The sequence below is a fragment of the Poecilia latipinna genome, unplaced genomic scaffold (assembly GCF_001443285.1).
Source record: "Poecilia latipinna isolate Pla-1442-1.1 unplaced genomic scaffold, P_latipinna-1.0 Scaffold467, whole genome shotgun sequence".
Lineage (NCBI taxonomy): Eukaryota > Metazoa > Chordata > Actinopteri > Cyprinodontiformes > Poeciliidae > Poecilia > Poecilia latipinna.
In genome coordinates, this window is record NW_015113083.1 from 107867 (window position 1) to 122734 (window position 14868).

Genomic DNA, 14868 nt, shown 5'->3' on the forward strand with positions numbered 1-14868 from the left:
GTTTACTGATGATCCGTTTACTGAACAGTTCTGTAACAGAGCTTTGTTCAACTCCTAAGATCTTATTACTAGCATGTATTATTCTGCTGAGGGCATTTTGACCTAATGCTAAGATTTCTAAACCAACAAAGGAGAGAAAACGTCAATATATGATCTATAAAATATGATCATCTTTGACTTATCAATGATGATCATATTTTATATGACAGTAAAAATATTCATGAAAAACCGAAACAAACTGTGACGTTTCATCACACTGTGGTTACTTTTAGAAAAACTACATTATATTATCACAAAACCTGAAACCAAAGCTCTTAAAAATATCAAAGGGAAAGTTTGATTTAGTTTCAGATTAAGTAAAAGTTATTTGTAATATTTAGTTAAGATCAAATCACAGCTGCCGGAACAAATCGGTTGGTTTTGTTTCTCACTTTATTTTTTATTTTTAATAAACACACAAAACACAGATTAGCATTATTATTTATCAAGTTTTTCTTCAGACTTTAAATGATTTTCCCTTGTTTTAGTTCAACATCTGATCATTTTCTGACCCCATTAAAACAAACTGTAAATGAATCAGTTTGAGGAAAGTTTCATATTTAAAACGAGAATCTCTGTTTTTATCGTCTTTATCTTTAACACTGAACAAAGAAGCAGAAAACAAATGATTTTGTGAAGAGACAATGAAGATTTCACTAAAGACGATGTCGTTTTTGTCTTTGCTCCTCGGTGAGGAAAATCTGAGAATATTCTGAATAGAAAATATTATTTCATGAATTTCCTGTTGGAGTTTCGCTCTGTTGGGAATATATCAGAGAAGTAAAAATATAAATAGTTTGAATCTGAAGTGTATTTTTACTAAGGAGGATCATAGATGTTTTACAGAAGCTGCTCTGTTATTAAACCTGACCACAGGTTTTACTCTCAGGTCAAATCAAACGAGACAAAACAGAAGCAAAAGTTTAACTGTAAAATGTTTCTGTGTTTCTGGAGGACCGGCTGTCCTAACAGCAGGAGTTTAAACTTGGCTTAATTCCAGCTAATAACATGAAAACATGAAGCAGGAATCACGTGAGGTTACAGGAATTTCATCTCTGAGGAAGATAATTAAATATTCTCAAAATAAAAGAACAAATTGATGCTTCAAACCCAAATCCTCTCCAGATAATTTTATATTTACTGTAAAAAGTTGAATTATTCTCAAACTTGTGAGACTTTTCATCCATTTAATTTGATCCACTCCTTTACATTTTAAGCAGACATGCTGCCATGTTCAGATCCACGTTGCAGTCGATGCAGCAGAACCGACCCGAGTCGGACTCACCAGTCCTGGGACTCGATCCAGCCGGCCAGGCCCTGCCGGATGTCCATGGGGAAGTTGTCATCGTACAGGTAGTCCACCTGCTCCAGGAGCCTCATCTCCAGCTGCTGGACCTGCTTCCACTGGCTCATTCTGCTTCTGGCTCAGGGTCAGAGGTCACACTCAGAAAGCTGGCTGTGCTACTCTTCAGATGATCCTGGGTGTCAGAGCGCCGTTTCCCCGTCAGTCCCTGCCAGCATGTGCGCCTGATTCTGTCAGAGGTTTCAGTTTTACAGTGCGCTGCGTTCAGGAAGAGAGCTGATTTACTGGCTGCTGGTGCTCAGCAGGAAGCCGGCCCATCCCCCGCCCCGCGTCAGCTCGCAGGTTTCACCCCCCGCTGTTCCACTCCGACAGAAAAACAGCACAGCAGAGTAATAAAACCAGAAACCTCAACCAAAAACACAGGAAATCAGAATCTATGGCGCTCCCAAAGTGCCATTAATTATTGTTCCTTTGTGTTTACATTTAGCTCCAAACTAGTTACCTCACTAACTAAATATTTACTTACTAATTACATATTTAGCTTGCTAATTAAATAGTTATCTTCCAACTAAATATGTAGCCCACTAACTAAATATTTACTTGCACTAATTTTCTAGATAACTATGAAGTTTCAGATCTAAATATTTAGCTAGTCAACTAAATATTTAACTTACTGACTAAATATTTGGCTTATTATCTAAATATTTAGGTTCCAACTAAGTAGCTGACTAACTGAATATTTAGCCTTCTCTTAAACATTTAGCTCCCAAATAACTTAGCTCAATAACAAAATATTTAGATTAAAGCAAACTTTAATCTAAGTAGTCTGGAGCTAAATATTTAGTTTGAAAATTAAATATTTAGGATAGAAGTAAAAATATTTTTTTAATTATTTAGCTCTAAGCTAAATATTTATATCACTAACTAAATATTTACTTTGAATTTAGTTTGTTAGCTAAATGTTTAGTTTGGAGCTAAATATTTAGCTGGCTAGCTATAACAGCCACTTTAACACAAAGATAGCTTGAACAAATAAATTTCCTGGAGGAGTCATGCTGTGGGACTGCTGCTGTCTCTGTTTCCTCTGAATTTTAATAAATTATTGAGTAACTTTAGACATCACACAGTGAGTCACAGATTAATATCGGGAATAAAACCAACATGATGTGTGACTGAAAGTGAGAGTTGACCTGAGGTGTTGGTTTCATATCAGTCATAATGAATTATAATGTTGATAACTTTCTCTGTCTGACACCGACAGTCAGAAGAAACTAAACATTAGAGGTTAAACAGGAAACACTTTCTTCAAAGCACAGTGGCTAAATGTTGCCATTTTAAGTTGAATACATTTCAGGGTGTCATAATTTATTCCTCAACAGAGATGATATCCTTAAAATGTTTTGAAAGGAAAACAGTAAATTTCGTTGATTTATATCAGGGGTGTCCAAAGTGGGTCCTGGAGGCCCGGCATCCTGCATGTTTCAGTTCTCTCCCTGGTGGTAACAACGTTTTCAGCAGGTCAGGGTTCCTCTTAGGCCTCGAACAGCCATCATTTGATCCAGGTGCGTTAAACCAGGGAGAGACTAAAACATGCAGGATGCCGGGCCTCCTGGACCCACTTTGGGGACCCCTGATATAGATACTTGCTTTTCATAGTCGGTTAATAATTTAAACTGTGGTCTGCTGACACCTAGTGGAGAAAGTGGTTGATTGCCTGACAGACATAATAAGGTCTATCATCTGGTCTGCTCTCCTTTCAGTGACTCTTTAAACTATTTCATCTCATCACCTGAAAAATTTAACAAATAGAAACATTTTCATTTTGACCCAATGAAAATCCACAACAAATCCAAACTTGTCCTCCCAATTCTTCTTTTTTAAACTTTCTGCAGTATGTTTTATGTAATCCCACCGGCATTAATTAATCATTAAACATCCGTACTACTGGGTGTGCTGTGGTGGTGCAGCGTTTAAGCACAACCCATGCATGGAGGCCTTAGTCCTCGACTCAGCCGTCGCATGTTCGATTCCCGGTCTGGCGACCTTCGCTGCATGTCTTTCCTCTTCTCTCATTACCAACTTTCCTGTCGATTAACTATCAAATAAAGGCCACTAGAGCCAATAAGACCTTTAAAAAAAACATCCATACTACAACATTTGCAGCTTATGAATGGCTCCAAACCTCTGCATGAGCATTCACACAGAGTGAAACAATAATAATAACATGCTGATAGTTGAAGTAAAAGAAATCTCGATGAGTCGGTTAGTGAATGAAAGGAAGTCCGAGTCTTCTTCATCGAACAGATGCTGATCATTTCGCTTCTTTTCATCCCATAATGCCAGAACACGTCCGACACGACCGTCCCAACGTAGCCATGTCGATTACGTTCAAAACATTTCATCTGCAGTGCCATTTCCGCTCGCCAGGTGGCGGTAAGGTTCCAACCGAAAGCTTTACGTAGAGACACCGGGCGGATATAACGTCAGCCGGTATGAAAACATGGTTGAACAGGCTGAAATCCGCGTGGTTCACCAAGGTGGCAGTAATATAACCTTCAGGGAGCCGGCTATAAGCTCCGACTCCAGGTTAGTGACTTATTTTAGTCCGGTTTATAAAGCTAATGTCAGATATTTAGTTGGTGTTAACGGGAAAGCGGATGTCTAAGCGTTAGCAGCTAATGCTACATTCTGCGCTTCTGCCTGTATGGTGCTATTAACTCAAAAACTTACCTGAATGCAACTTTACAGTGAAATTATGTAAATAAAACTTGCCAGAATTATGCGTTACTCTAAAATTATGACTATAAAATCTACATTACTACGAAACTTTGTCCATAAAACCTGCCTGAATTCCGAGTTACTACAATTATGACTATAAAACCTGCCATTAAAGCCGAAAGACGATGTTTTGTGTCCGCAGGTTCCTTCTCTGCGCCTCGGGACACAATGTGAAGGTGTTCAGTACCGTCACTGAGGAGTGTGTCCAGGAGCTGCGGGGCCACACGGACCTGGTGACCGGTGTGCTGCTCAGACCTTCCAACCATCTGCAGGTAAACATCCAGATGTGCTGAACTCTTTGTGTTGTGTTAGCCACGGCTGATGGGAGAGAAAAGCTGCAGATAACCTGACTTCACTTCATTGGAACCCCTCAGTAATCCATCTGCTGCTGAAGCCATGCTAGTCACCTGAGGAATGAAAACATTCAGGAAGAAAAGTAAAATAAAAGAAGGATGTAGTTGTTTCTTTTCTCAGTGCAAAAGTAAAAATCAAATCAGTTTCCATGCCATAAACCAGAGCAAGAAAACCACAAATCTCTGATTATTATGATTTAAATGTATTCTGAGTGACTCGTATAAAATCATATTTGATATATAATCTTGTGTCTGATGATGTGAAAGCAGCAGGTCAGTCATGTTTTGTATTGAAATCCAGATACATCTCAATGAATTAGAATCTCATGAAAAATGAATTAATTTCAGTAACTTAGTTCAAAAACAAGCAAACTGAAATAAACTCCTGGATGTTCTGGATCTCTAAAGCTTACCTTTCTGAACTGATTGAATGTTTGATGCTTTATTAGAAATGAATTCTGTGGTTAAACCTGCAGGCTTACTCCTGCTCAGCAGATGGCACCGTGAGGCTCTGGGACTTCACCGATGGGATCCTCATTAAGGTAAAACCTTCTCCTCCATCATCCGAAGGTTCCTTCAGGTTGATTAAACCTTCAGATTATAACTTCCTGTCTGAGCTGGTTCCACCTGGACCAGGCTGTTTCTAACAGAGCTTCTCTTCCTGTTTCCTGTTTCAGACGTACGTCATCGGGTATCCCATCTGCTCCATCTACGCCTCGGCCAGCCATGATGGCGTCATCTTCATCGCCACGCCAACGAAAGGATACAAAACTTTGGGTAGGTTTGAGTTCCTTCCAGCCGAACGAGAAGTTTTGGTCTAAAACTTTCTTTGTCACACTTCCATCTGAATATTTTTCAGCTTTTTTTGTTTTTTTATTGCATTAAGACGTAAAGTTAAGACCATGGTAGACATCTTACAACAAAGATATTCCTAGCTTTTAATCTCTTATCCAGGTTCTTCAGCACAAGATCATTCATGAAGCTTCTTAAGAAATGTGGACTGTGGATGCTAACATTAGCATTAACTGCTGCATGTCAGCATTGAGGTGCTATTTTAGGCTACCTTGGCTTCTCTGCTAGGTAAACTCTTTTTAGCACATCTTGAACACACCGATGGTCTTTTTCAGCGTCCAATCAGATTGTTTAGAAGCAGAAATGAAGCGGCGTCATCGCTCCTGTTAGCGGATGTAGCTGTGCATCAGATTTATGGATGTACTGGAAACGAGTGAACATAAAGGTTCCAACTGCAACATTTGTATGTAAAAGAAAAAATTATTGTGTTAAAATTTATGTAATTAAATAATCAGAATGGACATGTTAAACTCTTCAAACATCTGTTTAAAAATATGAAACTTTATGACATTTTGAACATGGAGGACGTAGCGCCGCCTGGTGGACAAGCATGAAACGTAATGAAATGTTGACATGAAGGAATCTGTTAGTTTATATTCAGATAAATATGGAAACAGAAACAGCGTTTTTAACTGAATCTTCAGCCATTTTATATACATAAAAACAGAATTACTGAATAAATATTATCTAAATTTGTAAATAAAATCTCATCTCTCTCTCTGGTTGCAGATTCTCTCCAGCTCCTCGCCGTTCATCTCCCTCAGACTGCCGGCCAGTTGGTGGAGACCTCTGACCTCTCCGCCGTGCTCTCTGACGTCAGCGCCAACCCGGCGACCGTCGCCTTCGGCAGAGCGGTGCGTCTCTCTCTCTCTCTGTGTCTCTCTCTCGCCCCCGGCCCTGTTCTGCTCTCTGATTGGTTGCCGTCTCCCCACAGGGAGAGTACGTGGCCTCGACGAACGGCGTTCAGCTGCAGATCTTCTTCTTCAAGAAGCAGAAGTCCTTCAGGTCGGTTCGACTGTCTGATTAATTGTTTGATATATTTTATTTTTGAAAAAGCCAGGCAGCCAAGTTAATATAAACATTTTTGTCTGTTTGTAAAAAACATTAAGTTTATCAAGAATATTAAGCACATTTTGTAACATGACTAAACTTTTCTCAATAAATGATAATGATAAATTATAATTTTTTTTACAATAGTTAATAATAAATGATAACGATAGCTGATGATTTTTTTATGATAAATAGTTTTTTTGGATAATTTTTCTGCTGCTTCCAGATTCTCTCTGAAGGAAAACAGCTGCAGCGGCCGCAGGAACACGTTCACCTGCGTCGCCTGCCACCCGACGGACGACTGCATCGCCACGGGACACGAAGACGGAAAGATCCGACTCTGGTGAGCCCTGCTGGTCTGGGTTGAACTTCCCGCTCCTGGTGAACTCTGACCTCTGCGACCTTTCAGGAGAAACTTCGACCAGAAGAGGGAGTACACCTACCGCACCCTGCACTGGCACCACAGCACCGTGCGCGCGCTGTGCTTCACTCCTGAAGGTAACGCCACCGCAGCGCCACCCTCCCTCCGCCGCAGCGCCACCCTCCCTCCGCCGCAGCGCGTCCCTCCCTCCGCCCGCTGGTGATTTTTGACCCTCTGTGTTGCCGTTGTTCCCACCAGGCTCCAACCTGTTGAGCGGCGGCGTGGAGTCGGTTCTGGTCCAGTGGCGGTACCAGCAGGAGAGCCAGCAGGACTTCCTGCCGCGCCTCGGCGCCGCCATCACTCACATCGCCGTGTCACCAGATGGGGCGCTGTTCTGCACCTCCCACAGCGACAACAGTAACTAACAGAAAACACTCTTAGCAAAAAGAAAGTACACCCTCTTTGGGTTCACAGAGTAGTGAGTAGTTTCTCCACTATCAACACATTTAGCAGAAAGTACTTGAGGTTGATTGACAGCGCTAAGCCCCGCCTCCTGGCTCTGGTTGGTTGTTTATAGTTATCACTGGGAACAGACAGACTTTTTCACAAATTATCTATCTTATAACAAACTGTCACAACTTAGTGGCAGTCTGAACAAATACATGAAAATAATATATATATTTTTTAAAATGTATATAGAGTTTTCAAATACAGCATACATAAATCATACACAAGAGTATGAAGCATATACATATTTAACAAATTACTGTATAAGAAAAATATACTCTTACCAATACAGCAGTACCAATAAAAACATACAATAACTAAAAATAAAATAAAATAAAAACAAGTCAAGGCAGTTATCGAAATAACTGGTTACACTGCACTGGTTACCATTTACACTTTAGGTGGCATACTAAGAGGCTGAGCGAGCGTCGGGGTCAGTCTGAGAAAGAAGGTCCAAAAACGGCTGCCAGATACTACAGAACTTATTAGTGGAGCCCAAAACATCATACCGCAGTTTCTCCAAATGAAGAATCTCAGTGAAATCACTTAACCACATTTTAAACTGAGGAATCTTGTCAGTTTTCCACAATCTTAATATTACTTTCTTAGCCGTTACCATTCCATACATCACAGTCGTTTGCATAGAAATGCTGCGGCTCCTAAGTGAAGGAGAATATCCAAACAATGCAATCTGGGCATCTGGAACCAACGTGCATCCATACACTTCGGAAAACAAGTTAAAAATGTCACACCAATATTGGAAGAGTTTGGGGCATGACCAGAACAGATGCGCCAGGGAGCCATCAGCGGACTTACATTTATCACATTTTGAAGATATTGAGGGGAATATTCTGTGCAATTTCATTTTAGAATAGTGGAGTCTATGAAACACCTTGAACTGAATTAACTGATGTCTTACATTGATAGAACATGACCGGATCCTCCCAAGACCCTCTTCCCAGACCTCACTCCCAATCTGCAAACCCAGCTCCTCCTCCCACGCAACCCTCAAGGAGTTTGTGGTGAAATTGATTTGCTCTGCAAAGATGTCAACAAAGCTTGAAATTATTATTTTTTGATTCTGGAGAGCCCAACAGCATTTTGTATATCTTATTTTCTTCCGGAAGAGATACAAAATTCGGGATGTTAATTCAAACATAATTTCTAATTTGCAAATATCTGAAAAAATCTGCATCTGGAAGAGAGAAACAATCCAACATTGCAAATGAAGCAAACTTTTTGTGAATATACAAATTTTTCAGCGTAATTAGACCTTTAAGTCTCCAATTTTTAAATTATATATCCGATAGCGATGGGGGAAAAGCATGGTTACGGTAAATTGGGGCATGAACTGAGGTCTCTGGTAGGTTACAGTATACATTAATTTGTTTCCATATTTTAAAACAATTTAAAACAATCAAATTATTTATTCCACTATTTGTAGGAGATATTGGTGCTGAGAAAAGAAGTGCCAGAAGAGAACTGTTTATAACGCTACTTCTTTCAATAGCCACCCAAGGGGGAGAGTTTGCAGGAAGTTCCTGAGCATCACCCTCCTGCCAGTATACCAAGGCCCTTGCATTCGCTGCCCAATAATAGTGCTGGAAGTAGGGTAATCCTAACCCCCCCATCTCTCTTGGTTTATGTAAATGAGTTTTTGATATTCTATGAGCTTTAAAGCCCCAGACAAAAGGCAAAATTATTGAGTCCAATGATTTAAAAAAGGCCTTTGTTAAAAAAATAGGCAGACCCTGAAAAAGATATAAAAATTTAGGCAAGGACACCATCTTAATAGCGTTAATGCGGCCCATCATTGAGAGTGGGAGTGTTCTCCATTTATCAACATCTTTCCTAAGATTATCCACTTTTTCTAAAAAGTTAAATTTGAAAATTTGTTTGGGGTCTTTAGGCAGAATAACTCCAAGTTATTTCACTTTGTCAGTTATCTTAAATAAAAGGTTATCTAAGAATTCAGAAGTAAGTCTAGCACCTAATGACAAATTCACTCTTCTGCCAGTTAATAGTATAACCTGAAATCTCGCCAAATGACTGAATAAGGTCTAGGAGAATTGGCACTGACTGCTCAGGATGTGATACAAAAACAACAACATCGTCAGCATACAAAGAAATGTGATGGTCAATGTTTCCCAATTGAATTGGTTTGATTAGGGAGTGTTTTCTAATACTAATGGCAAGGGGCTCCATAGCAACCACAAAAAGCAGAGGACTAAGGGGGCAACCCTGACGGGTTCCCCGATGCAGTAGAAAGGGCTCTGACTTGTCCTGGTTTGTGAGAACAGAGGCAGAAGGTTGAACATGCATTGTTTTAATCCACGACACAAATTTACTACCAAACCCAAATTCCTCAAGTACAGTCAAAATGTAAGGCCACTCCAGTTGGTCAAATGCCTTTTCAGCATCCAGGCAAAGAACAGCTCCCTTAAACTTACTGTCAAATTTATGATACATAATGTTCATTAACCGTCTGATATTAAAAAATGAAAACCTTTTAGGGACAAAGCCCGTTTGGTCCGGATGAACAATAGAAGAGATATGTTTATTTAGCCTATTTGCCAGTACTTTAGCGAATATTTTAATGTCAGAATTCAATAATGAAATAGGATGATATGATGAGAGCTCTGTCTCCTCCCTGCCTTCTTTATGTAGTAATGTGATATTAGCTTCATACATAGTGGGGGGAAATTTTCCTGAGTCAAGAGAGTGAACGAACATCCTCTGGAGGAGAGGAGCAATCTTCTGGGCATATCTTTTATAGAGCTCAGTTCCAAAACCATCTGGTCCTGGGGCTTTGGCATTGGGAAATGACTGATTACATCAACAATCTCTTCCACAGTGATGTCTGCGTTGAGTGCCTCTCGCACGGCTTCACTCATCTTTGGGAGATTTAGATCTTTAAGCCAGTTTGAGGTATTTCCTTTTGCTTTGGACATGTATAGTTGCTCATAATATTCCTTAAATGAGTCATTTATGTTTCTTGGTTCAATTATAATTTTTCCTGCCTTGGACTTAATTTTATGTATTGCCCTGTTGGCCTGCAAGCCCCGCAGCTGACGAGCCAACAGTTTATGGGGCTTATCACTCAGCTCAGCTCAAAGTGCTTCTGCTTAATTTTAAACATCTGATCAAGCACCTTCCTGGACAGAATAGTGTTATATTCATACTTTAATACAAGAATGTTTTGTAAAATTGAAGGATTGGAAGAGGACTTGTAGTTAGATTCTAAGCATGCTAGTTCAGTCTCAGTTTCTGAGAGGCGTTTCTGGCTTTTGTTTTTCAGGAACTTTTCAAAAGAAATAATATGACCCCTGGTCACAACTTTAAAAGTTTCCCATAAAGTAGAATCTGTAACATCTTTTGTATCGTTAGTGTCTAGAAATTCAGAAATTTTATCATCTAGGAATTTACAGAATGTCTCCTCTGATAGCAGGGATTGGTGAAAACGCCAGAAATATTGTTGTTTCTTATGGTTAAGATCGAGAGTCAGTGAAACTGGAGAGTGGTCCGAGATTAAAAGCGTATGATATTTGGAAGATATTACATTAGGTATTAATTTAGAATCAAGTAAAAAATAATCTATTCTTGAATAGGACTTATGCATATTTGAAAAAAAGGAGTAGTCCCTCTCCACCGGATGCTGCAGTCTCCAAACATCAACCAGATTTGTTGAGGTCATGAGGGTGTTCAAAACCACAGAGGAGGGTGGCTGTCTCGTTCGAGCTGACCTGTCCAGGTGGGCGTCAAGCACACAGTTAAAATCCCCTCCCAAAATTAGATGTGCATCAGCCAGGTCAGGAACCAAATTAAATATTTTTCTAAAGAAGCCTGGGTCATCAAAATTAGGACCATATACATTAAGAAGCGTGATATGAAAGGAATATAAATAGCCCGTTACCAATATAAATCTGCCATTTGTGTCAGTCACAGTAGAAATGTGCCATCCCTCAAGCTTTACCTGAAAAGGTGGACTGAAAAACTTGGTTGGTCCAGCTGCATCGCAGTGACCCCCCCCTGCCTGGTCTAATGTGTGTTTCTTGAAGGTGTATAATGTCCGCCGATAAGCTCTTTAAATGAGAAAGTGCTTTAGCCCTTTTTAAGACATGCCCCTAACATTCCAGCTGGTAAAGTTATGCCACCGCCTTGCACTGATGTTATGATACACAGAGACTTTTTAACAGAATGGCTTCGGTGCACTCATGTGTTGGCCTGACCGAGTATTGAAACACATAAAATATTTTTTTTAAACAAAAGAAACCAACAAAAACTTACCCCCCACCCCACTTTCCCAAACAAAGCGAGAATAAGAGCCCCACATAACCAGATAGAGGAAGCCGGGCCGCATGGGCCATACAAATACAGAACCAACTCCACAAAAAGGCTCCCTCACCCTCTCAAATTTTACAAACTTAGATTAAACATCAAGCTGTTATAAAAGTCATTCCGGTCCCCAGTGACCCGAAGCAAGAAGCACATACCACAGTGTCTCTGCCTTCCAGATGCTCAGTGACTCTGTAAAGTTTCTGCAAAGACCTCTGCATCCCGCGGAGAGGAGAACGTCTTATCCGTAGAGCCGATGGGGACAAGCGGATACAGGACGCCGCACCTCGCTCCAGCATCCTGCCGCTGCCTCGTCACCTCCGCCGGGTAGTCAGGGAAGATGTAGACCGGCTCATCCTGGTGACGGAGGAGGAACTGCTGACGGGCCAGTCGTAGAATCGTCTCCTCCACATGGAAGTAGTGAATCCGTGCTATCATTAATATTCTGCCGCCTGGAACGGCGGCAGAATATTAAATCGATCATTTTCACGCGTAGAGCTTCGTTCTCCGCCTGCATCCTGGTCTCCTCCGGTTTGGAAAGGCGGCCCTCGTGATTGGATGAAGCTTCTTCCACCTCCTTAATCCGGTTGACGAGGTTTAATAAAGATGCCTGGGTTGAAGCTAGTGCTGCTTCAAGATCGTTAAATCTATCATTCATTGTCTTGCTCATATTATTTATTGCAGCAAGGATGGCAGAGGATCCCGTATCAGGCTCACATGCTGGCTCAGCTTCTGGTGCGGCTGTCGCTTGCGTAGCTCCAGCAGGTGCTGCCCAGTCGTCTCTTCCGAAGCCTTATCTTTGCTTCTTTCCTTTATCCGCCGTGGGTTCAGTCATCCTCAGTGTCAAAGCAGCCGGTCAGAGCACGGGGAAACCGAAATATGACTGAAATATCAATGTGAATAAGAAATTACTTTTAAGTGGTGAGGAGCCAGGAAAGAACACGTCTACTCCATACGGTGCTCACTAGCGCCCCCAGAAAATATTTTTAAGTTAAACTCTGCAGCTTCCTGTTCCTCAGTTATTTAGAAATGAAATAATTTTATCAATAAAACAGAAAATCTGCTTTAACCTACATTTGCTAATATATCTTTGAATCCGAGTTTTTCGTAAGTTTTATCAATATCTGCTAAGAGCCGGTGAGTTCTGATCGGATCGGATCGGTTCTGATCGGTTCTGGCCAGGTTGGTCATCCTGCTGTCTGTATTTGTCTCATCTGTCCAGAGGACTTTTGTCCCAGAAGTTTTATTCTCCTTTCAGAAACCCAGGAAGTGAAGCAGGGTGTACTTTCTTAGTGTACTTTCGGATTGTGTCTTTATTGATCTGCTGCGGCGTTTCGTTGTGACATTTTTCTGTTTCCTGTCTAGAAATCGTGCTCATCCAGAGTTGTGTGAAAGTGTCGTCCATCATTCAGGGTCTGGTCAAAGGTCAGCTCAGATTCTGATCATTTTATTCTCATTTTAAAAACTTTTATCGTCTGAGAGATGCTCAACCTGATTGGTTGGAATAAAGCGGAGATGTTTTAATTAATTCACCTCGTCTCCTGATCTGGTTGCCGTAGCAACGCCGTTGTTTCCATGCGTCTCTGCAGGCGAAGCCGTCCAGACGGACCTGATGGTCGACCCGCGCAGCAAAGCTCTGGTTCTGAATGGGAAACCGGGTCACCTGCAGTTCTACTCCCTCCAGAGAGACAGACTGCTGTTCAACGTGAGACTGGAGCCAAACGCTTAATCTGGGTTTAATCTGGAGACCTGACGGTTTAATCTGGAGACCTGAAGGTTTAATCTGGAGACCTGACGGTTTAATCTGGAGACCTGACGGTTTAATCTGGAGACCTGACGGTTTAATCTGGAGACCTGACGGTTTAATCTGGAGACCTGAAGGTTTAATCTGGAGACCTGAGTTTATAATTTAGAGATATGAGTGCTTGATCTGGTGGATTATAATCTGTGATGTAATAATCTGGTGGATTATAATCTGTGATGAAATAATCCCCCCAGCTGGACGTGGTGCAGCAGGAGTTCATTCACCAGGAGGGTCTGGACCAGTTCCAGGTTGTCATGGCGACGCTGGATGGCGCCGGCGCATGGTTGGCCACGGTGGAGGAGCGGAAGCAGGAAACGGTGGAGGCGGAGCTTAATCTGAAGCTGTGGGCGTTTGATGAGCCGAGCCAGAGGTACCGAGATCTTCCTCACCGGGCGGTCCGGAACCTCCAGAACTTCTGACGTCTCTGTCTTCGCTCCAGCTTCGTTCTGAACACCACCGTCTCGACACCCCACGAGGTCCGGATTACGGCCGTGACCTTTGACCCGGCGGCCCGTGGCCAGACCTCCCTGCTGGTCTCCTGCGGCCGAGACGGACTCTTCAAAGCCTGGAGGCTGGCGCCGCCAGCCCACCCGGACGGTGAGAATCTGGCCGGGCCGGGTCCAGACTGACAGTAATCTGTCTTTAATCTGAGGCCTGCTGGTTTCCATACCAAGATTAACCTTTGACCCCAACGTCACGACTCTATGGAGGGACGACTAAAATCTGAAACTTTGTCTTTCTTCATTTCTTTTCATGGTTTCTTTTTTTTCCTTTAGTTTCTTCCAAAATGAAAAATGTCAAAACAATCAAATAGAACAAAAGACAATAATAATAAAAACTTATTTTATAATAATAAAAAACTTAATTCATCTGTTAGTTGTCAGATTAATTAATCTGTTAATTTCGCCGTTAATCTGGAACTTTAGTTGGTAACAATCCGACTGTCCGGTCTGCAGACGGCGGTCCTTCCTGGACATGTGACTTCGTGTCAGGCTATCACGGCCTGACGCCGCAGCGCTGCTGTTTCTCCGCCGACGGCTCGCTGCTGGCTGTCGGCTTCCAGGAAGTGGTTACCGTCTGGAGCCCCGCCTCCTGGGAGCTGCTGCTCACGCTGTCGCAGCCGCCGGGCATCATCAGGTAAAACAGGAACCTTAATACTTAAATAAATGTTTGACAAGATTTTATCTGTCTGCAAAAATCTCAAATTAATCACAAATTCTCTCCATTCTTCAATTGTGGACAGAAGGGCCAAACAAAATCATCCAGAGGGCTGTAAATGGCCCCGGAGCCACACTTTGGGCATCCCTGATTTAAACGTATTTTTTTAATCTTCTTTTCATTGTTTAAATAAAAGAGATGGAAAGTTTGAAGCACCTTAAAATGGTTTATTAGTCATTTACACCAGTGGTCCCCAACCTTTTATTACCACGGACCAGTCAAGACTTGGACATTTTGTTGCGGCCCGGAGGAGGCGGGGGGGTGAACT

General features: G+C 41.7%; 2 protein-coding genes across 2 annotated transcripts in view; one reads left to right on the forward strand and one right to left on the reverse strand.

Annotated features, from left to right (window-relative positions):
* The window catches only part of LOC106951656 (signal transducer and activator of transcription 4), a 36527-nt gene extending 34379 nt beyond the window's left edge, over window positions 1-2148 (reverse strand). The window contains exon 1 of the mRNA XM_015039306.1: window positions 1325-2148. Within this exon, the coding sequence (XP_014894792.1) occupies window positions 1325-1452 (128 nt within the window). The 5' untranslated portion in view covers window positions 1453-2148. The remainder of the gene's footprint in view (window positions 1-1324) is intronic.
* A 169-nt stretch (window positions 2149-2317) lies between these two features.
* The window catches only part of wdr75 (WD repeat domain 75), a 28428-nt gene continuing 15877 nt past the window's right edge, over window positions 2318-14868 (forward strand). Inside the window, exons 1-14 of the mRNA XM_015039309.1 lie at window positions 2318-3928; window positions 4263-4392; window positions 4950-5015; window positions 5151-5250; window positions 6055-6179; window positions 6260-6330; window positions 6602-6718; window positions 6785-6873; window positions 6995-7153; window positions 12944-13003; window positions 13168-13283; window positions 13577-13752; window positions 13822-13979; window positions 14339-14519. Of these exons, the coding sequence (XP_014894795.1) occupies window positions 3843-3928; window positions 4263-4392; window positions 4950-5015; window positions 5151-5250; window positions 6055-6179; window positions 6260-6330; window positions 6602-6718; window positions 6785-6873; window positions 6995-7153; window positions 12944-13003; window positions 13168-13283; window positions 13577-13752; window positions 13822-13979; window positions 14339-14519 (1634 nt within the window). The 5' untranslated portion in view covers window positions 2318-3842. The remainder of the gene's footprint in view (window positions 3929-4262; window positions 4393-4949; window positions 5016-5150; window positions 5251-6054; window positions 6180-6259; window positions 6331-6601; window positions 6719-6784; window positions 6874-6994; window positions 7154-12943; window positions 13004-13167; window positions 13284-13576; window positions 13753-13821; window positions 13980-14338; window positions 14520-14868) is intronic.